Source organism: Osmerus eperlanus, chromosome 3, assembly GCF_963692335.1.
Source record: "Osmerus eperlanus chromosome 3, fOsmEpe2.1, whole genome shotgun sequence".
NCBI classification, from domain to species: Eukaryota; Metazoa; Chordata; class Actinopteri; order Osmeriformes; family Osmeridae; genus Osmerus; species Osmerus eperlanus.
This window is the reverse complement of record NC_085020.1, coordinates 17,307,821-17,332,427: the sequence shown is the minus strand read 5'-3', so window position 1 is coordinate 17,332,427 and position 24,607 is coordinate 17,307,821. Positions and strand designations below refer to the sequence as shown.

Here is a 24,607-nt window from a genome sequence, read left to right as displayed (position 1 = left end):
TTGGGGAGAGTTCAGGCTGGATCTATGTATTTCCTCCAAGCTATGTTTATTCTTTTCTGATCTTTCCCTACATTTTCCATCTCATTCCCTACTGTCTCACTGTCACACTTTTCCATCCCATAGTTGCATTCTTAAGGCTGACTTGTTTCCATCCTCTCTTTTCTTCTGTCCTTTTGTTTGTCGGTCTGAAGATAATGTCTCCTCAACAGATGAGTTTTGCTTTTTGGAAGAGGGGGCGGTTAATGTTATTGGATTGTAGGCTGTTGAACGTGAGGAGCAATTTGCTTCTGTATCACATCTGGCTAACGCACACAGCTGCAACAGCACTACTCGTGTCAGGTTCGCTAGCTTGGTCTGTTCACCTCGCTGGTCTTAGCGAATCAAAGTTTATCTTAGATTGCACCAAATTGAAGCTTTAAACTAAACTAGAGAGGGTACAATTTCTGGGGAAATTGTAGGGTGTGCTTGCTTGCGTCGGTAAACTGTAATTTTTACAACTGATATTTCTGTATATTTTATATAAAAATGCATACTTATTATTTATGAAGATTGCATAGATTTAGTTTTGTTGCTGCTTATTTACAATTCGAAATACTAAGAGTGAAGTGTAGAATGAAACGGTTGTCTTCTCATTTCCCCTGCAAGAGGGAGTGATAAGCTATAACAGCATCTTAGTCGAAAAGTTGCATCAAAACGAATATATTGGGCAATCCGGTGTAAAAATTGTCCTAACTTCTATGACTTAAATGTCCCTTAAGTTTTTCCCTTCTAGTGATATTTTCAAGCATTTAACATACTCATATTGCATTCATTTAAAGAACTACGGTGGCCGACATGTGCAAACGTGCTGCAAATTAACCCTTGTGCTGCCTTCGGGTCACATGACCCAAAGGTTCATAACGAACCATCGTTGTGTTTACCCAGTTTTACCCAATACAAAAACAAATAAAAATAATTTTCTTTTAACCTTTGCAATGTGGGGGGTCTGCGACAGCCCAACGGTTAAAAGAAAATGCTTCACTTTGTTTTTGTATGAGGTAAATTTGTCGCAATACGACGGTGGGTCACACGGCTGATGGGTCAGAATGACCCGAAGATAACACAAGGGTTAAGAAAACACATTCATGAATTTGACAACACATGCGCAGCATTCAGCAAACGCGCTGCAAATACACACAACACAACCAAATACATAAACGCGCTGCAAATGCATAAACGCGTTGCAAAAATGAAAGCACGCAAACCAAAAACTCTGCAAATACATAAACGCGTTGCAAAAACGAAAGCACGCAAAACAAAAACGCTGCATCCAATTTTCACAACGGAAGTTGACCAGGCCTCTAGGGGGAGCGCTTAGTGGAACAGCTTGATTTTTGGCCCCACGGAGCGAAAGAGAGAGAGCATATGAGAAGTTTGGACCAACCTCAAAGTAAAGAGGCAACATAAAAAGGTTAGTATTAATTTTACATGTGGCCCTCCTCTTTTAAAGTTTTTCAAAATAGCAACTTCGATTTTGGTCCCATTTCCAAAACAAACTTCTCATATGTTCTCAGCTCTCTCGCTCCGTGGGGCCGAAAATCAAGCTGTTCCATTTAGCGCTCCCCCTAGAGGCCTGGACAACTTCCGAGCGTTTTTGGTTTGCGTGCTTTCGTTTTTGCAACGCGTTTATGTATTTGCAGCGCGTTTATGTATTTGGTTGAGTTGTGTGTATTTGCAGCGCGTTTGCTGAATGCTGCGCATGTGTTATCAAATTCATGAAGATGTTTTCTTAATTTGATTGTGTTTTGTCTATTTGCATGTGTTTTCTTAATTTGCAGCGGTTTTGCACATGGCGGCCACTGTAAAGAACCCCCTTTGAAACAAGCTTATTATAACAATGTTATACGTCACCAGCAGTATCAAATAGTACCATCAATCAATTCTCAATTCAATCAATTTTGAATTTCGATAATTTTTTTGCCACAAAAAACGTTGTATTCTCCTAAACCGTGCAACGGAACGTAAATACCAATACAAGCAACGCAATCATGACCAAGAAGAACATTTTGACACCAACGTTGTCTATGTAGTTCAAATATTGAGGGATCCTTTGGGTTGGGAAAAGAAAGAATAATATATGAGAGAACAAAGGTTGTTTCATTGCCGAAGGCAGGCACACAAAATAATAAAAATGTAATATTTAAACATTAAAAAACTTTGTTTTCATTTTCTTTTTTTGGGGTCCACAGTAAGGTAACTAATGGTAAAAATACATTTATATGACTAGTAGCCTCCTTACCTATGTCTTTGGTCTCTGGTCAAGGCAGAGGTTTAGAATGGGAAAAACATTTATAAAACATATCTATCAGAAATACATACACTTTCCAGAAACAATTAGAAGTTTAACATGGAAACATCATGTTCCTGTATCAGCCTCAGTTCCAGCCCCAGGTGGACGGAAGGAGGAAATGAGGGTGCAGCGAGTCCCTCCTCTCGCTGTCATTGGCTGTTTAATGAACCGTGCTCCAGTAGAGACCTGTCGCACACACAGAGGCACATACATAGAGCTACTACACATCCAGACCACTTAGACACACACCTCTGCCACCTCATAGCCTCTTCTGCCAACCTATGAGCCATCACATGGGCATGCCCTGTGTGTGTGTGTGTGTATGGGTAGGACAGAGCATGGCAGTGTGGCACACTTATCCTCTGAGAATTCCTCCTAAAGGAAACTAGAGGTGACATTGATGTGATACAGGACACAAAGGACTATTCTCAATAGGGTCTATCAATTCTATGTTGACCTCCTCTCCTTTATTCTACTCCTCTCCCCCTCTCTTTTTCTCCTTCCTCACAGATTAATTCATCAATAATACAAAAATCCCTGGGAGGCCATAATAGAATACCTCCCAAACAAATTTGGTGAAACTAAATCTCTTCATCCAAAATGCATGGTCTATATAGAGCAGATAAACAGTGTGGAAAGTGGAGCGGAAAAAGGAAATAACCCTTTCACCACTGCAGCTCACAGACACACACGAAACACACACACACAGACAGAAACACACACACTGACAGAAACACACACACAGACGGAAACAAACAGCTCCATCTGTGAATTGTGGCACTGACAGCAAAACATAACACCATTATACCACAGTTTAAAGTTAGAGACTTATGCTGTTGCTAAATCGGAAAAGCTCAGAAGTGCTACAGTAGAGTTACAAAGCTCCTATGAACTGTACTCTTATCCATGACGTTTGCCTAGGCTATTCCTTCATACTCCCCTATGATGTTTCTGGGCCCTATCTTGCACCCAGCGCAATTAACTTTGTACACCGACGCAAGTATCATTCCTATTCCATACTTTTCCTTTCAGACGTACGTCGGTAAATTAGGGAATGAATTTGCACTCCCGGGGGCGGTTCAGTGAAAAAATGAGGCATGTTCCGGCGCAAACGTTCCCTCCTTCGTTTCTACTTAACATATATATATATGCATTTAGGCCTACTGATAATTAGCGTAATTTGATGAGCTGTCTGAAACCGTTCTGACAGGCTAGCCTATGGTCGATATTCTCAACAGGAGACTGAGAATAATAGCCCAAAAAAGAACGTGGCAGCAATTGAAAATTGTAGGATAAAATTCAAAACACTGAAGAAGGCCATGGTTAATTGCACTTGATGTGGGCTAATAATGTTTTTGTCTTCACATCTTGAACAAAATCAAAAATTACTTCAAAATAACTTTGCCACACACATTTATTAACTGATAGGCTAAATGCTGAGCTTTAAGATAAAAGGGAAAGATAACCATGACTATAATGGGGATTCACTGAAATGACTAGTATTGCACAGATCCAGCACTGACTTTTTAGATCAGAAGGTGACCCAAACTGCACACTTTGTTTGGCAGAACAGTCATTTAAAAATGCTCAGCATGACTATCATTATTATATTACGAGTATTTCCAATTAACATAGTCTGCCTCCACAGATCCAGAGGGGGCTTGGACAGTGACAGACTGTGGCTGTACCAAGTGTTGTCACAGCCTCACTTTGGGAAAGCATGCCCTACTGGGAACATTAGGGGAGACTGTTGGGCACAGAATCTAATTATCTTCTTTGGAAAGGGCAACATTTGGGACACTGTCATGTAGGGGCAGCATAAAGGGCACTTCATAACAGCACCTTTTTCCATTGGAAGTAAGGGCATGGGAACAGTCCAATTTAGGCCATTGTAAGGGCACCTTATAGGGTACTGCATCACATTTTCTATACTATAAAGGAACTCATAAAGACATGTTTTTACATTTATAGAGGGCACACTGTCATTTATTTTTGCCACTGGGCATTTTAGAAACACTTTCAACCATGGGGGCACCAGGCAGTCACCCCCTGAGTCTTCCAATGGGCCTGGATACACCCATGGGGACAGTATATTGCACCTATAATATTGGGGAAGCCAGAAGGGAAGTTAATATAGAGGCTTGTCAACATATAGGCTACTTTAAACAATGAAAATACTTTATACAATTGAATAAAAAGTCTTCCTTGATTCTTTGTGTTTCAAGATTACCTGAAAAACTGATGATAATATTCAGGTACTGCTTTGGAGCAAGGTATACCCTTCATATTTCCTGGCATAGTTGCCCGTTCAAGAATGTCCCACATGCAAAGACATAGACAGATGCAGACAGACTGAACAGTGTCAAGGCTTGGCTACAGTGGGTTTGCTTCCTTGTGTGTGATTCCAGCAGACTACATAGTCTAGGCCTACCTACATAGACTGCAGTCTACTACCCTCCTTTCTACTATTATAGTCTATTCTCCTTTCTATTACTTTTTACAAAGGATGGTAGGCTGCTCTTATGTGTTCATTGCCATCCTTAAGAGTTGCTAAAGTGTTATTTCATATATATATATTTATGTTTTTTTTTTTAAGAATGACAATTACATTTATCTAGATAAACTATGTTGGGCCTGCTGAACCTATACTTCTTCCACAGATACTGGTCAGGGAACCATTACTTCTGTCTCTGAAGACCCTTGGGGCTGGTGGGATAAACGCTCTTTGTATAATCTGAGCACCTTCATCCACCACAGGGTTGTCAAAGAACGGATACGCCATAATTGATTTTTAACTTGTCTAGACGCTCTGCTTAGTTTCTAAATCCTTATTTTATGTCAATTAACCAATGACTTTTGAAAACAAAAGTGACATTATTTCTTAACTTGTTTATTTAAATTAATATATTTTTTGGAGATGAAGTAAACATGTAGCTAAATCATTAATGTCTGCACTTCAAAAAGTCTGAATTTACGTTTCCGAACACGGACTACAGTGGTTTGCGCGCAGGAATTTACTCGACGGAACTGTCTTTTGAGATTCTGTTTCCGCCTGTTTGAAATTATTTGCAACACATTTTAGTTTAGCTTGACTTTTAGCCTGACACGGATCAGGCTAGTTCCGAAGTATAAGTTACCTTGGTTACGTAGCTAGAACTAAAATAAGCCACCTTAATGGAACGGAACTCTCGCTAAAGTAAGTGAGACTTGGCGAGATAAGTCTAGCTTTTCCTTAACCCTTGTGCTGCCTTCGGGTCACATGACCCAAAGGTTCATAACGAACCACCGTTGTGTTTACCCAATTTTACCCAATACAAAAACAAATAAAAATAATTTTCTTTTAACCATTGCAATGTGGGGGGTCTGAGACAGCCCAACAGTTAAAAGAAAATGCTTCACTTTGTTTTTGTAGGAGGTAAATTTGTCGCAATACGACGGTGGGTCACAATGACTGATGGGTCAGAATGACCCGAAGATAACACAAGGGTTAATCGACGTTGATGGAACACCCCCCAGGAAAAACGTAGTCTAAAGTCAATGGCGCGTTATTCAGATGCTATTTTAAGGGCGCAAGCTTGGCCCGTGCGCACTGCTGGCGAAGCCAGGGTCTTCTTCATTGTTTTGATTTATTGTATGGCTAGCTGTGTTACATTTCTTTCTTGTCAATGATTAAAAAGATTTTCATGAGAAATCTCTATGTATGTGAACTTGATTTGGAACAACTGTGGCAATTTCCTCCCACGCCTGTTTAACCGAAGCTAATTTGGGTAGGTTTCTTCACCCATGCCCATCAAAATCAGAATCCGGTTTATTCGCCATGTAGCCTATGTTACACAAACACAGAATTTACTGTGGCAGGAAGGTGCAAACAATAAACATATACGGGTCTTAAATTAAGTAAAAAAGTACAATAGTTAAACTAATTCTAAGAACTAAACAATTAAAACATAACAATTTAAAAAATAAAAAATAAATTATATAAGAATAAGAATTTGAATGAGCAGCATGAGTGGGCAACTTAGTGCAATGAGAAAACTGCTCTGCCTTTCCCATACAATGTCACTTCTCTATCTTTTACGGCCCTGACGAGAACGTCGGTCTCCTCGGCTGTGAACCGCTCCTGGCGTGCGCCTGGCAAATCCGCCATTTTAATAGCAATCCGCCATGGAACAAGCGTTGCTCTTAAAGGGAATGTGAGATGACGCTCTGATTGGTTTATTGCACGTTACGCCCAATCCACACCCATTAGTAATGTAGCTACTTCAGACCAACCCATTTTAGAGTCATTTATCCCGGCAGTATAATAGCAACAGCGCCGGAGTCACGCCCACAAAGTCAGTGGCGAAAATCTGCTATCAACTTTGGGGGGGGACAATTATATGAAATTTTCTCAAGAGCAATTTCTGAGGGGGACACCAAAATGACTGCTGTAACACAGCCTACATTGTAATATGTTAAATGTATATTGAGGAACCATAATTAATACTCCTGGATCATTTATAGTTAGTAACTGAAGGGTTGTCTCAACTTGTTCAAATGTAATTATAGTAGTGTTTCTTATCAGTCAAGTATGAATGCAGGTGTACAGTATTTACAACCAGCAATACCAAGAAAGGCCAGTATGTACTGTACACTGTATGGGTGCAGTTTATGTAATTACAATGGGCATGGTGCAGTCTCATCTAAAATAATCTCAATTGAACCATCATAAAGTCGGGGGAAATCGCAAAACCATTTCTCTTGAAATGTCAACACTTTGTTGGCAAGAGTCTGCGGTTCTATAAATTGTGGGTGTGGCTGATATGGTTCTGTGCCACCTGAAATGCTCTGATGTCCGTCTTTCTTTTTTCTGCAATTTTTCTACCATGCTGGCCGCACACACAATGTATGTTTACTGGTTATTTACAGTAGGAGATGGGCTTTTATCATTTATTACCATTCTTCTAGAATAGGCTTAGATCTACCAGGTAGCTCGACAGTCAGTTAGGAAAGGTGAAACGGATTGCATTGACAGCTGGATTGACAGCTGTATGAGTTCACCCTTTACACAACGCAAACTGCAACCTTTTGTCATTTTAATATAATTCATGTTTTGGTTTTATATTTGGCTGGCTTCCCAGAATAGCTGAATATGCAGCTAGCGAGCCCCAATTCCGTTTGTGTGGTATTTGCCATCATCTTTGTTATAGCCAGTTTACTCCAGATCGGCACACAGGTGCTTCAAAGTTCCTAGAGACGATTTAGCTTTTGCAACGAGACCATTTAAGATAATTATAACAATGGTAGAATATAGTATAGTTCTGTTCAGTATCGCTAAGCATGGCAAATGGATTCAGAAGAACTACAATATCCGTGCTGATCTTGGATTAAATTGACGATAGCAAAGTTTCCATCTTTTGATGACGCCAAATGGAATAGTGCTAGCTAATGGGAGTCAGGTGGCTGAGCGGTGAGGGAATTGGGCTAGTAATCCGAAGGTTGCCAGTTCGATTCCCGGTCATGCCAACTGACGTTGTGTCCTTAGGCAAGGCACTTCACCCTACTTGCCTCGGGGGAATGTCCCTGTACTTACTGTAAGTCGCTCTGGATAAGAGCGTCTGCTAAATGTAATGTAATGTTTTCTCTATCGGTTTGTTTGCTACCTATGCAAATGCAGCTAGCTTAGTGTGTGTGAACCCTGCCAACATAGTGAAATCGCTATGGTGCGATTAACTGGATTAATTTCACGTTAGCCACGTGCATTTCAAATGGTAGACACTCAAGTCACCTTGTCAGATATTACAACTACTTACTGGACATCAGCCACCAACGACACAAACTGATACTGTCCGATTTTCACACACGCACCTGCATCACTGCCGAGGGCTGGGGCTGTGGATCAAACCATTGTGGGACCAAGGGCGGGGTTCGAAATATTTTTAAACTTCAAAAAGCGCCATTGTGTCCATAATCAGCAAAGCGCTTTCATTGCACATTATCAATGTTGTTGAAATTACATAGTTATGTTTACAGTGATTTATTGGGGGGGACAAATCATATTTTTCCCAGGATTGGGGGGGTTGTGTCCCCCCTGTACCCCCCGGTATTTCCGCCCATGCACAAAGTTACTTGCGTTTCGCGTTTTGATACTTGCGTTTCAGATCGTTAAAATAGGGCCCTCTGTCTGTTTCTCTCATCCCCACTTCTCATCTCTCTCTCCTCCTGGGATGTATTCTGGTGAGTCAAGGTACTCTCACACAGATGTGGAATCACCTGATGCTAAGGGGAGTTCTGAAAGCAGCCATCTGTCCTAGCACTCTCTCTCTCTCTCTCTCTCTCTCTCTCTCTCTCTCTCTCTCTCTCTCTCTCTCTCTCTCTCTCTCTCTCTCTCTCTCTCTCTCTCTCTCTCTCTCTCTCTCTCTCTCTCTCTCTCTCTCTCTCTCACACACACACACACACACACACAAATAAACACAGATCCACGCACGAAACACCATGTTGAAGAAAAAAAACGAATCAAACAGTCCTGTTTAATATGTGGGCCTTGCACTAGATGGCAGTATGGTCGTGCTACCCTCTTCATCAATGAGCCACCCCAGCCCCCCTCCCAGAAGCCCCCGAGCACATGGCTTGTCAATCCTTTTACAGCTCTAGCCTGGCTTTAGAAGTTGGCAGGAAAAAACACCTTTCTGGTGGCAGGGAGAGGGGGCTCCCAATTGGACCCACTGCCCAACACTAGGGGTGGACAGTATGAACGGTATAGAAATATACCGGTACGAATTTGCCCTATGGTATGGATTTAGACAACACCGTGCTGACCGCGGTAGAGCCTTCCAGAAAGAAAATTTGCCACAGTCCCATTCACACCAGGCACGGTATAAACTTACCGTATGGAACTTGAATGCAGTCATTGCAATCAATCTAAGCAAACATTGCAAATACTCTTCCACATCCTCACAACCAGTATTGCAAAGATGGAGGAGAGTCTCGTTTTGTTGGTGTCTAGTCACCCGGCTATAATTTGAGATGTTTACAGAGACTTAAATGTCAAACATGCAGCATGGAAGAGTGCATTTATATAGACATTTTAAGAAAAACTAATATATTGTAATGAATATCGTTACCGTTCGTGCTTCAAATTATACCTTGATAGACATTAGGCCATACCGGCCAGCCATACACAACACCCATAGTACTGTATGACTGCAAGACTGAAATGTGACTATCCAGTAGATCAACGCAACGTTTACAGAAGGGTTCAAGGTGATGTTTTTATTAAATGGCAAAGTGCCTTTCCTGTGGTATGTGGCAGAAAAGGAAAGAAGTGTAGTGATAGAGAGTGTGAGTGAAAGAACTAAGACGGTGTGTGGGGAGGTGTGTTGGTTTTTTAACAAGCACCATTCTCTCCCATATTCCTTTTTAATGGTCGGACCATTCGTATCTTTGGACACATGCACACACGCACTGCTCATTACTTTACGCAACAGGCAGCGCGAGAGAGAGCAAGAAGGAGAGAGAAGACATAAGAAGAGGGAGGACAGAGTGAGAGATCTCTCACAGAGAAAGAAGCTCAGTGCCCATTAGAACACAAAGACTCTCAACACTCAAAGGCTCGTGTCTCCGTCTGGACACTCTTAAGTCCATCTATCTGCCCGCCTGCTGAAGGCAAACAGTTATACTGAAGACAACAAGTCAATCTCTTCCTGTTAGCACTGAATTTGTTTTCACTTACTCCTTCACAATAGCTTCTCTGACTTGTTCCATAAGACAAAACCAGTTTGCTCAGGAATCCACCCACACACACATGATCAGCACCATCACCCCAGGGGTAAACTCTTTTTTTTTCCAGTTTGATATTCTTCCTGTTTGTCTCCCTCTCTGTGGCCCCTCTGTCCCATCGGCCCAGAGGAGGCAACTTCATCATTGTCTCTCAAACCGCCGCGGCCAAGATGGAAGGAGAGCCGGAACTGGAGATGATGGACAAAGACAGGGGTGGCCATACAGCCTCAGGGAAACCTGTGATTGTTCACACCTCTCCCTCCCTTCATCCCTCCCTCTGCTGATGGACAGCAACCTCCTCGCCATCATGTGAGATGAAGTTAAATGAATATCATAATGCCTGCCTTATGTTCCAAATTGTTAACAGACTGAACCCTAGATTGAGTAGTCTTGTTCCCATCTCCAGCCCCCAGCATATATACCAAACGAGAATCAAACCACTCATATCAGGAAAATGTCGCAGACATGTGCGTTCCAATATGAGTGTTGTCTGTAGGGGGCCACAGATCTGGAACGGGATTGATGAAGGCCTCAAAGTGCTGACCTCTATCTCCAACTTCAAAAGACAACTAAAACATAATTTCTTATTAACCTATACCTAATATAAAAATTAATTAATTAATTTTAAAAAACTACTGGGATGTATGTGTATGATTGAAGGTATGTAATGTTATGTTATGTATGTACTTGTGCGTCATCTGTGGTATTGTGTATCCTATAGTCTGTACCATGTTATGTATGTTATGCATGTACTTGTGTGTCATCTGTGGTATTGTGTATCCTATAGTCTATACCACTACCCTTACATGAATCATCGGCCCCCTCCTATAAGCTTTCCTAGCTTCTTTGGGGGACCCTTTCACTCTACCCAATTGGTCTTGTACCCCAACTGTATTATTATTGTAATATTAGAAGTGGTATTGTGAATAAATCAAATCAATCAAATCAATCAAATCAATCAAATCAATCAAAGTGGCAGGCAAAAGAAAGTCAAATTAGTCCGCCTACTAAGTGTGCCTCATAAACACAGAGGATAGAATAGAAGAAAGCTTGCCATTTAGTCTTGGCATGTGGTGTGAGACAGTCTCAGTTAGAATAATATGATATTAATATCAATATAATATTATAGCGCTAGTTCTACGTAATCTGAGGTGACTTTTAGTTTGTAGTCTATCTTATCCTGAGATTTTGGAAGAGCACCATGGAACACTCTGGGGTACCATCGAACGCTTAGAGCGAAATGAAAGAATTTACTATCTTGCTCACATCCTTTATCCGGAAGTAGATGAGACTGGCTCCACCATGTGGGTGGAATTATCATTGTCATTTGGCTGGTCCCTTTAACAGGTGCCCAATCATGTACAGATAAAAAAAATCCAAAAGTAAATGATTAATGGGGATGCTCAACATCCCCCCCAGATTGCTGTGTCTATAATGTGTGTGAGGATGTAGCAGTGGCTGTCAATACATCTTCATCAAGGATCCTGAGTACACTGAACAATGCAAAGGCAGGATTAATGAACGACAGTGTCTCATAACTCAGGTATATACTGTACTCACAATATATTTTCTTTACTGTAAAACTTTTGTTATGAACTTATAGTCGATTGATACAAAACCACCAATAATTGCGTGTATGAAGTCTGAAAAACAGATTTGATTTATGTCAGTTATCTGCATGATTAATGAATTCACTTTGAATCATATGATTTAATTAACGTTGATGGGAACTACAGTCTCGGCTGGAGCATCCACGAGGGAAGAAGATGACGTTCGTTTTAATATTGTCTTTTTATGTTAAAAACTGTTTTGGCAATTTACCTACGCCCTTTTCTGACTTTTCCAGTCCTATGTAAGCTTACCAATAGCATATAGTCTTAGGACTGTTGTGTTAGTATTTAACCTTAACGTGGTCTTAGTCTTGGCAAAGTATTAAGACAGTCTTCATTTTACCAGTAGCATGTAGTCTGACGACAAACATGCCACGGCATACTGTCTGCTGTCTCGGATGCAAGACGTCACCTTGCATTCAATTCCATTTACCACTCTTGTCTCCCTCTCTGTCTGTCTGCTACATTTCATTAAAAGTTCCCCCAAATCGAATTTCACGCCATAAATGCATCATCATAATCAGCATTGATGGGTGAAGCACGAACAGGAGGGCTCCAGTGTTGCTGTGTGTTGGCTGTGTCTGATAGACAGACACAGAGAAACAGACAGTGGGTACTGAAGGTCTGGGTGGGTGTGTTTGTGTCTTAATAAGAGAACGGCATAGAGAACAAAATTGTGTGTGTGTGTGTGTGATTAGGTACTTCCTGTTTCCTATGTCTCATCTGCATAGAGGACCGGGTGTTCATTAGCAGTGCCTCCGCTAACCTCGCATCTCTAATTGCTAATGATCCCTGTGTGTGTGCATCAGCACTAAATGTGGACGACAAATGAAATCCACATTGGCAGTCTGTGATGACAAAGTGAGAACTCTGGATCGTTTCCGCCCAGCAACAGCGCTCGACGGTTTCTCTTTTCCTCTCTCTCCCTCTTTTTTAGGTTTAATTTCAATCCCCTTCACTGCGCTTCCTCACTCACACAGGTGAGGAATGTCAAATAATGATCCAAAATATATATAATTGTAGTTTCCCTCCCTGGTTCTCAGAGTCAAAGGCAGAGCACCCCAAAATGGTAGCTATACTTTGCTTGATCTATAAGACCCTCTAAGTTCCTCTGTGCATATTCAGACAAACACAAACGTGTAGGCTGACACACAAACACACACACAAACACACAGAGGAAGTTACAAGCATGTCCTGGGTATTGCAGTCAAATAATGGAAAGGAACACAGTGTTGATATGGAAATCATATCAAAAGGTGAGTCTGTCACAGAAAATCACGAGGTGAGTGTTGCAACATCATAAGAAATAGAAATAGATTACTAACATCTGTATCAATACCATGTCTTGTGTACCATATACATACAGTATATGTCATGTTAGTCATATCCTATATGTTATGGGGGCTCTATTAGGTTTATGTTTATGTCTTTTAGGTTTTTAAGAGCTTTAACTCCTGATTTCCTCATGCCCAATCCGCCGCCTTTCTTCTCAACAAGCTCAACATCTTCCACGCACAATTTGATATTATCAACACCATACCGTTGGTAAGACAAGCTGAGGACCAGGAAGACAGCACTCTGTCCCTACCTACGGTTGACATGACGACAGCTCTGAAAATAGTCAATTAGCTGAGCACTGTAGCCCCTCCAGGCTGTGTACGAAGTCACCTCCTGTACGCCCTGGTCACGCATGACTGGGACCACACAGAGCTCCAATGCCATCCTTCAACCATCCTGCCACTACCAGAATCATAAACAGGTTTGTTTTTGTTTTTTTTCCAGGCCATCATGCTTCTCAATTATCAACATTAACCTATTGAAAGCACACATCCATCTGCCCTTCATCACTTTATATTTCTAATATTTAAATCCCCGTTATAACCATCTATACACAGGGTTTATTATCATGTTATTATTAGTATTTGTTTTGCTGTTATTGTACTTTTCTATTTCTGTTATGTTTTTATTGCTGCTCCTGCTATATTTATTTTTGCTATACTTGTATAGCTTTTTTGCCAGTATTTTTTAATTAAAATATGCTTCGTTATGCCTACAGTGTGGCTGTTGCCTTGCTTTGACCAAATAATGTAATTGCACAGAATGACCTGTATTATACTTGCATATGACCAATAAATCTTCCTGACTCCTCAGTCTGCCCTAATGATATACCGCAGCGGAAATTATTCAACTAAATCACTTATATTGAGGGCACAATGAAAGCCAGTCAGATCATGTTATTAGTGCTATATGGGTGGTCTCGTCTGTCAGTGTGAATATGAGTCACAATCCCGGACTCTAGAACTTTCCTCTATTTCGTATTGGTCTGCTGCTTTAAATAGGATGTCTTGTCTTTCCAAAAACAGGGTAGTCCATCTCTGGGCTGACTGACTGCAGCATCCTGCCACTCTCTGCTCCTGAAAGGGTGTTTGTGTGTGTGTGTGTGGGGGGGGGGGGGGGGGGGGGAGGGCAGGGGGGGAGTCTATCTGCGCTACCCTGATTCATGGGGGGGACAGAACCTCCCCTGCGAAGGAGGACAGGTCTGGGTCAATCAGGGGAGGTTTCTCAGCAGAGGGCTGACAGACAGTGGAGAGTGAACGCGAGAACGAATGTCCTCCTTTAGTAGGCCATATTGAAGACGTGCTGTGAGTCTGTCTGGAGCCTGGCGTCTGACTCAACCAACAGGACTGAGGGAGTCAAATCCCTGTGTCACGCACGCACATATCTACACTTGACTCACACTTACAGGTGAAGCGTTAGAGCGTTACACACACACTCCGCATGGCCGAGAGGAGGGATTCTGTGACATGCTGTCAACAAGGCTTGTTAGTCTCTCAAGGAGAGACTCCCTGCCAAGCTCCTGTAGAACCATCTAGCAACCCACTGTAACCTCACAGCTGTCACTCCAGCAAGAGAACACAGAAGACAACATATTCTCTGAAGGTTGATGCAAAAAGCAAGCTAGTAAATGTTCCTCTTTTTTCTTTTTGTCCTTCGCAGTCTTCTTTTTACGACTATGATTCATTTCAAATCAAAAGCATTACAATACCTGGAGACCTGACGTTGTGACTTGCATGAATGCACTTTGTGAATAGATTATTCAACTTCAATTTGTTGTGCCATTCTTTATAATTAATTTTGAGCATGACAATCATGCAGGAGCTCGTCAGCCTGTGAAGAAGACAGGATTAGAAATGTCCCCGGAAAGGATGGCGCCCGCCGGGGCCCCAAGGGGGAGTCAGACTCCCGGTGGGAACACTGATTCACGTCCCCCATGTCGCCCAAAATATTCTACAGTTTTAACCTGAGGTGATGGATACCCAAAAACAGTACACACTGACTAGGAAGACCACAAACTAACTGTATCCAGCTAGCTATGCCTACTGAATTGGGATTTGGTGTATTGGTGGGGATTTCTTACGGCCATGTCTACCTTGAAAAATATTATTTTTATCCCAGTGTTTTTTTTTTGGTTAAATAGAGAAGTCAAGGATAGAGATGCTGCAGGTGTTTTGTGGTACACCTGAACCTGAAGGCCAGCCAAGGGACTGGTGCGGGGCCTGCTGGGGCAGAGGATCAGTGATAACCATCTGCCCCCTATACATTCTGTGGGCTGCCTCTGGGATTGAAGCACCTGGAAAATAGGCAATTTTACAGCCACTGATCCTGATCACTCGTGTGTAGACAGGATATAACCCACCCAGGCACACAAGGACCTGTCAGATGGTGATGTGTGTGCGGCGCATCTGTATGTTTGTTTGTGTGTAAACACACATACAGCCTGCATCCATTATGGGATGCAGGCTCGGAACACAAACATAGAGCACTTACAGTTAGGTCCATAAATATTTGGACATTGACACAATTTTCATCATTTTGGCTCTGTATACCACCACAATGGATTTGAAATGAAACAATCAAGATGTGCTTTAAGTGCAGACTTTCAGCTTTAATTTCAGGGTATTTACATCCAAATCAGGTGAACGGTGTAGGAATTACAATACATTTTATATGTGCCCCCCCCCTTTTTAAGGGACCAAAAGTAATTGGACAATTGGCTGCTCAGCTGTTCCATGGCCAGGTGTATGTTATTCCCTCATGGGAGTTCGTTATTTCATTGACAAGGAGCAGATAAAAGGTCTAGAGTTCATTTCAAGTATGGTATTTGTGTTTGGAATCTGTTGCTGTCAACTCTCAATATGAAGTCCAAAGAGCTGTCACCATCAGTGAAGCAAGCCATCGTTAGGCTGAAAAATCAAAACAAACCTATCAGAGAGATAGCAAAAACATTAGGTGTGGCCAAATAAACTGTTTGGTACATTCTTAAAAAGAAAGAACGCACTGGTGAGCTCAGCAACACCAAAAGACCCGGAAGACCACGGAAAACAACTGTGGTGGATGACAGAAGAATTCTTTCCCTGGTGAAGAAAAACCCCTTCACAACAGTTGGCCAGATCAAGAACACTCTCCAGGAGGTAGGCGTATCTGTGTCAAAGTAAAAAATTAAGAGAAGACTTCACCAGAGTAAATACAGAGGGTTCACCACAAGATGTAAACCATTGGTGAGTCTCAAAAACAGGAAGACCAGATTAGAGTTTGCCAAAAAACATCTAAAAGACCCTGTACAGTTCTGGAACAACATCCTATGGACAGATGAGACCAAGATCAACTTGTACCAGAATGATGGGAAGAGAAGAGTATGGAGAAGGGAAGGAACTGCTCATGATCCAAAGCATACCACCTCATCAGTGAAGCATGGTGGAGGTAGTGTTATGGCGTGGGCATGTATGGCTGCCAATGGAACTGGTTCCCTTGTATTTATCGATGATGTGACTGCTGACAAAAGCAGTAGGATGAATTCTGAAGTGTTGCTGGCAATATTATCTGCTCAGATTCAGCCAAATGCTTCAGAACTCATAGGACGGCGCTTCACAGTGCAGATGGACAATGATCCGAAGCATACTGCGAAAGCAACCAAAGAGTTTTTTAAGGCAAAGAAGTGGAATGTTCTGCAATGGCCAAGTCAATCACCTGACCTAAATCCAATTGAGCATGCATTTCACTTGCTAAAGACAAAACTGAAGGGAAAATGCCCCAAGAACAAGCAGGAACTGAAGACAGTTGCAGTAGAGGCCTGGCAGAGCATCACCAGGGACGAAACCCAGCGTCTGGTGATGTCTATGGGTTCCAGACTTCAGGCTGTCATTGACTGCAAAGGATTTGCAACCAAGTATTAAAAGTGACAATTAGATTTTTGATTATGTTAGTTTGTCCAATTATTTTTGGTCCCTTAAAAAGGGGGGGGGGGCACATATAAAATGTGTTGTAATTCCTACACCGTTCACCTGATTTGGATGTAAATACCCTGAAATTAAAGCTGAAAGTCTGCACTTAAAGCACACCTTGATTGTTTCATTTCAAATCCATTGTGGTGGTATACAGAGCCAAAATGATGAAAATTGTGTCAATGTCCAAATATTTATGGACCTAACTGTATACACACCAACACACACCAGTGTAGGTATTGCACAGTTGGATCTTGAAATGGGTTTATCCTTTTATCTAACTAAATCCAGAAGTACATGTCCTTAGAAGTGCCTTTGTTAAAGAGCTTCGTTTGAATTTGACGAAGGAGTTCACCTGTGTGTGTGGGTGGATGTGTGAGCATGTTTGATTATTCTAATGGGGACTGGAAACTATGGAAAATCTGAACTTGTGAAGACATTTTCTTGGTTAAGTGCTATTTCTAGAGGGTTTCTGCTTTTATTTTAATGTATGTTAAAGTAAGGGTTAAAGTTAGGGATTGGGGGAGGTCAGGATTTCAAATGGAACTGAATTTTCAGTCCCCACAAGAATGGCCACACAAATGTCTGTGTGTACATGTCCCCGTATGTGTGTATCTCTACACACCAGCATTGTACTCATCAAGTTTTAATGCCTTGATGAGTCATGCTTTCCTATGAAAGCCCCCTACAGGTGTTGAATGGAAAAATCACTAAAGAAGGACGTTCGCCTGTGTCTATCATTCTTTTCAGCAGAGAACTCTAGAAGTGGTCCACCGATATAGAGAGAACGAGAGACAGAAGACGAAAGAATAACAGAAAGAGCCATCACTGCTAGAGAGACAAATATCCACGCATGTATCCTTAGTGCATCCCTCTGCTTTAACTTGTTTCCAGACCATCTAGTTTCCATTGTCCAGTATGTACGTAGCATGTTGCTAGCATGCAGCTAGCCTTTTACAAAATGTCTTGGTAGGCCAACACTTGGGTGTTGTTGACCAGCACCGGCAACTGAGCGTGAACCAGCAAGTCCAGACCAATGTGCAGCAGCAGCTAAGTCAGTTTGCTGATGCAGTGTGAGAAAGACAAAGAGAGGGAAAGATGGGGGGGGGGGGTCCAATAGCGACATATCTACTAACCATTCCACTCTGAAAACTGGGTGAATACTGGCAACACCCTGGCCTCAATACAGAAGTGACAGATGTGTACAAAATCAATGCACATCGCATAACCTTCAGTGAGGACTTGATTGAGGGGTATCCACTCAAGTGTAGACAAGTTATAATCAAGCCAGGCATACCAGGACCTGTCATATGGCGTGTCGGTGTGTGTGTGTGCGACTGTGTGTGTGTTACGGCATGTCTGATCTGGTCTGTCAGACAGGAGAGCCTACCTGTTTGAGTTTCTTCAGGTCTTCATCCAGCTCCAGATTATCCAGGATCACAGCCACAAACAGACTGAGCAGGATCTGAAACCCAGCGACAGGGAGGAAGATGCTAAACACCTGGGCTGGAAGACACAGTGAGGCACCAGGTGTTCTCGGGACGCGGACAGACACCCCCATCAGAATAGATTAAGCTCATTCACAGAACGTGTTTGTGCTGGAAAACATCCTTTTTCGAGAGGACTGAGAAGGGTTTGAGTCACCCAAAGTCAGTTGGTGTGTGTTTGTGTGTGAGTGTTTGGTTGTGTGTCAGCAAGCAGGAGTTTTCTAATGGATCACATGATCCCAAGGCCAAATATTGAAATGGCAGCACTCAGCCTGGGAACAGGAGACCTGCATGGATCTGAATCATCATGGAGAGGCTCTCTCTGTCGACAAACTACAGCTTTTTGCTCTTTTTCTGCTTTTTGTTTGTCTGTTGTTTGTATTCTATTGTTGTTTGCCTTATTTGATAACTTTGTACAGCACTTTGGTTGGCTGTTGGCTGTTTTGTTGTCTGTTTTTAAATGTGCTTTATAAATAAACGGATTTGACTTGACTACAGTTCTTACTGACATCTAAAAACTGGAGAAAAAATTCTAATATATAAGCTATGGTATACCAGAACTAGGGAAACCTCTCAAAATGTATTTAATCTGTAATAACTGTGGTAAGTTAAAAAACAATAGCAAATTATATATTTTAGGCCTTGCTCTATTCAGAAAAAAAATCATTAAAAATTAATTTGGACAGACATTCTGATTTAGAAAAATATACACATAACTGAAAAACATGTTCCTTCCTTATAATTTATTTGAATACTATATTCACAACCCAGCAGAGCTCTGCTTTGATTCCTCCACCCGCTCAGCCAACAAAGCTAACCCATTATAATAAATGTACCAGTGGGTGTTGGGTCAGAACCTCCTAAACCACAGACCAGGAGACAGTACCAAGTGCCCTGCTACTCTCTCCCCAGCATCCACGCTGGCTCAGTTCAGTCATGTGGCTGCATTAGCCTGTTAACATCACTTATCGCCAGCTTTTTATAAACTCATCATAATACACTCATCTTGACAAATGGCTGCATAGAAAAGTCTAGTGTTCTCCATGCCAGGCACTCATGAGACAGCTGGGTTGGGGCTGGGACACTGCTGTGTGGGCGGACATCCAGCGGGAGAAGATATGGTCTGGTCCCTGGGAATCCACACACATCTAGTCTGCCTATCTCTTGGTATAAATCTCAGATACCCAATCGGGTAAGTTAATGTTCATGTTGGATGGGAGATAGGGGCTGGGTTGTGTGGTGGTTAAGGCTAATGTGCGTTAGTCATGGTTGCCCTAGGTTACCCTGGGCTGGCTCTAAGGTGTGTGTTGGAGGTATCTTACCAGGGTAGCAAACAGGTGGTAGAGGATGAAGTAGATGGCTACTACAGGAGCCCACCAGTCTCCCACGGCGACCAGGGTCTGGTCCATCACATCCACCCAGCCCTCCTGCGTTAGGATCTGGAACATGGACATGAACGCCTGGGAACACCACGGAGGATAGAGGGGGTAAGAGAGCCAGCATCTGTGTGTGTGTGTGTGTATACGTGAATGTAGTTGTACCAGTTGGAAACATTATCCGGCAAGGGCAGGGCAAGAGGGTGGAGGAGAAGGAGAGGAGGAAGGAAGGAAGAAGGAGAGGGAGGGTAGGGGAAGAGAGAGAGCGAGGGGAGGACAGTGAGGAGGAGGAGAGGGAGAAGGGGAGTAGGAGGAGAGGAAGGAGGAGGAGGAGGGACGTGCTCCAGTGTCTGGCTGCCTCCTTTCTGTGGAGGTCACCTGAAGGTTGGCGGCCAGACAGCTGAGACTCACTGGCCTCAGGGTCCCTTCTCTCCTCTCTCTCTCCACTCCAGCCACCTCTCCTCCTCCAGCCCTCCCCTCCTCCTCTCCAATGCATCATCTCTCTCCTCTCCTCTGCACTCCATTCTCCTCTCCTCCCCATGCCATCCCCCCTCTCCAATTCTCCCTCTCCTCTCCTTCTCCTCTTCTCTCTCCGTACCATACAGCCTCCAGCATTGTTCCTTGTCACTGTTGAGAAAGGATAATGCCAGCAACAGGTCTAGCCATAAGGGTAACGGACAAACATCATTAACTCCCAATGTGTTTGTGTGTGTGTGTGTGCGTGCTTACTTGACAACATAAGCGTGTGTCTGCGTATCAATATGAGAGGCCGTATAGGCCATAATTCATACTTGGTCTCACATACATGCCATGACCTCACATATATACCATTATACTCTCACATATATACCATTATACTCTCACGTATATACCATTATACTCTCACATATACACCATTATACTCTCACATACACGCCATGACCTCACATATATACCATTATACTTTCACATATATACCATTATTCTCTCACATATACACCATTATACTCTCACATATATACCATTATACTCTCACATATTTACCATTATACTCTCACATACATACCATTATACTCTCACATATACACTATTATAGTGTTTTTAATTTGACCTCGAAGCCTTTTGTTAAAATGAGGCTAGTTTCACGACAGCGACTTTGGATGTATACTAGGCTACTTTAACATGTTAGCTGATTAGCCAGTACGAGTGAGATATGTATACAGTCACATTAACAAACCTCTTCTTTGTAAACTTAAATACGATGGGAACACATCACATTAACAATTCCAAAACGCACCACACGCCAAACAATTTTTTTTGTCAAGCGTCTCTAAACTCAGATTCCGAGTCGGATCCATGAAGCTTTCGTTGCAGTGAATGGGTGCGGGCACTCATCGGGCATAGGGGCCTACACTCAAATAGGATCTTAAAAGTCCCAACTGGAAAATGTTGTGAACAGATTGACATCAAGTTCAGTTTGTGTCATTGAAGTTTAGGTTAATAGCCAAGGGTGTAAAGACCACTCGGCTAATTAAAGACGTCAACGGTTAAAACCCCAGTGCCACGGGACGGTATTCACACAGGCATTGGCTTTAATTTAAATGATAGTTTGTTTCATCAATTGAAAAACTGATCTAGGACTTTTGACTCAAGTAGTGGGGGTCGGTATAGCTTCCTAAACAACTATGGAATTCTACATTTGAGTTTTTTAGTGGATTTGCTTGAATCGTTGTCAGAAATGTTGGAATCAAAGACGACAGCCATCCACAGTGGCTATTTCTAACGCTAACGATGAAATGCGCCGGCTCTTCAGACCTGGATCAGGTGCATCACGGAGCGGCAGCAGCACTCTGTCAGGAGTCTTAACCGAAATACTGCGGAGTTTGATATTGGGATTGCGCCATCACTTGGCTGGCATTAAGACGAGCTCCTGACAGAGTGCTGCTGCCGCTCCTTGATGCACCTGATCCAGGTCTGAAGAGCCGGCGCATTTCATTGTCAACGTTAGCGTTAGAAACAGCCCCCGCGTATGGCTGTCGTCCTTGATACAACATTTCTGACTGACGCCTTAGGATTTGGAGTATGCAAAATGTTATTGATGAATCCATCTTGTCATGTCACTCAGTCTCGTCTTGATAGGGAAGGTGGGCGTTAGCTACATCTACCCCAAATCCTTCTTCATGTGTAAGCCAATCAGGAACTGAGAATTCAGTACTACTTCCTTTTCAATCAAACTGCCTTCCGTTTCAATCAAACTCTCTCACAAAGACAAGTATTCTCTCTCATATAGACAAGTATTCTCTCTCACATAGACAAGTATTCTCTCTCACATAGACAAGTATTCTCTCTCACATAGACAAGTATTCTCTCTCATATAGACAAGTATTCTCTCTCACATAGACAAGTATTCTCTCTCACATAGACAAGTATTCTCTCTCACATAGACAAGTATTCTCTCTCACATAAACAAGTATTCTCTCTCACATAGACAAGTATTCTCTCTCACATAGATAAGTATTCTCTCTTACACATCCTGTTATTCTCTTGCATATAGTAACATTCTGTTTCACACATACTATTTGTCTCTTACATATATTGTCATACTTTAGTATGATGGTGCATATAAGACGGTATTTTTGTGTGTGTAAGAGAGTATGCCAGTTTATGTGCAAGAGTATAATGGTGTATATGTGAGAGTATAATGATGTATATGTGAGAGTATAATGGTGTATATGTGAGAGTATAATGGTGTATATGTGAGAGTATAATGGTATATATGTGAGAGTATAATGGTATATATGTGAGAGTATAATGGTATATATGTGAGAGTATAATGGTGTATATGTGAGAGTATAATGGTATATATGTGAAAGTATAATGGTATATACGTGAGAGTATAATGGTATATATGTGAGAGTATAATGGTATATATGTGAGGTCATGGCGTGTATGTGAGATCAAGTATGAATTAAGGCCTATACGGCCTCTCATATATCAACATCTGTGTGTATATGCGCGCCAACGTGGGTAGTATGTGTCAGAGCGTGTGCATGCTGATGTGCTGGTGTGTGTTTGCGTGCCTAAAAAAAAGGGAGACGGTAAGCAGCAAACGAGCTGCATCTGTTTATGGAGCGCTATCCCAGAGTCCCCCAGCGCCGGGATCAGTGGGACGGCGGCGGGGGGGCGGGGGGTGGGGGGGAACGCGAAGGATGAAACGATGTGGCTAATGAGAAGGAAAGAAGCTCACGAGCACTTAGAAATCAAAGGAGGTGGCGTAGGGGGCCGCATCTGTCTACACATTAGACTTCTCGCACGTGACATTTGGGGGGGACGGGGGACGCGTGTGTTTTTTGGTGAGGCTGTGATCACCGAGTATCCATTTCCTGGGTGTCTCTCTCTCTCTCTCTGCTGGACTTACGGTCATCTATCATTCCTGAATTCATTCATCATTTCGTCCGCCCAAGTTGTCCGTTTTTCGATTCCTTCATTCGTTTGTTCATTCATGCCTTTTTTTCTCCATTCACCGTTCCTCTACTCGAAAATAACTATCTGCCCATCCATCCATTCATTCATTCTATCCATCCATCTTTCCATCCCTCTATGGTCTTACCCTGGGGAAGGTGGTGAACCGGTCTAGCTCCTCTACGAAGCAGAACATCTGCAGGCTGATGGCTGACATGACGATGAGCAGACTGGCTGTGAACACCACCAGGCTGCCCAGCTTCTTCCCAGGACCGAAGATCTTGTACACAAAGTCCTCCAGCGCAGGGGAGATCTTTATGAGACGCACTACGCGCAGCACCTGGGGGGAGGGGGTTATTAGAGACTGATCAGAATACTGTACACACACTGTACACGTACAGTACAGTACAGTCCAGACCAAACCAACAGTTCCAATGTTTCCTGAAGTTTGGAGCAGTGTTCATCCAGGAATCATACATTGGAATATCTGTTGCTCTTGTATGAAGACCAAATGTAGTTGTAGCTGGAAAAATAAATAATTCAATATACACGTGTGTTGGGGGATATAGAAAAGCGTAAAAGTGACCAGAGTAGGCCACTGATCAGGTATCGATGTGGACTGAGAGATCATTGATCTCCACCTTCTGTAATAACACTGAGCCGCGCTGCTTTGTCATTGCAGCGTTTACCAAATTGCTTTTGGTGACAACACTCCAAGAAGGGCAATGCATCATGGTCAGGTTTTGATCCGGAGCGGAGAACGACTATTGATCCTCATATCCTCCCCTCCTCCTCCACCCTCCTCAGGGTCTCAGAGGAACCCAGCATGAATGGACATCTCCTCACCTGCTGGGAAGTGTGGAGGCTAATATCAAACAGACCTGCTTAATCTGCCCCTGTCAAAGGCATAAAGAGCAATGACCTGATCAATGTAAGGCTGTCGGTCTCACTTACTTCTATATTTAGGTTTGATGGTACGGACTGGGGAACACAAGCCTAATAAAAAAAATATGAAGGATGGGTCTGGACCTAAAGGCTAGGTCTAAAGTTGGGGACTGGGTGTGGACTGGAAATTGGGAATGGACATTGTGACACAAAATGGATCTACAAAACAGTGCTTCTGGTTTCATCACACGGGAAAGAGTTCTGTTGTGTCTCCTGTTTGTGCCAGCCCTGTAACCTGCCCTACGCTCATGTGGAACAAGTCAGCGTGCGATTGGTTCCCGATGCCACCTTTGTAATTCTACACTCAGCAAGAGGAAACGACACGGCATGATTAGAAATGTGTGCGTGTCTATCTGTGTGCGTGTGTGTGTGTACCAAG

The 24,607-nt window shown here is 42.6% G+C and overlaps 1 protein-coding gene across 1 annotated transcript in view; it reads right to left on the bottom strand.

Moving 5' to 3' along the window:
• Nucleotides 1-24,607, bottom strand: part of nalcn (sodium leak channel, non-selective) — an 81,325-nt gene that overhangs the window by 28,406 nt on the left and 28,312 nt on the right. The window contains 3 exon segments of the mRNA XM_062457510.1: nt 18,370-18,444; nt 19,789-19,926; nt 23,432-23,623. Of these exon segments, the coding sequence (XP_062313494.1) occupies nt 18,370-18,444; nt 19,789-19,926; nt 23,432-23,623 (405 nt within the window).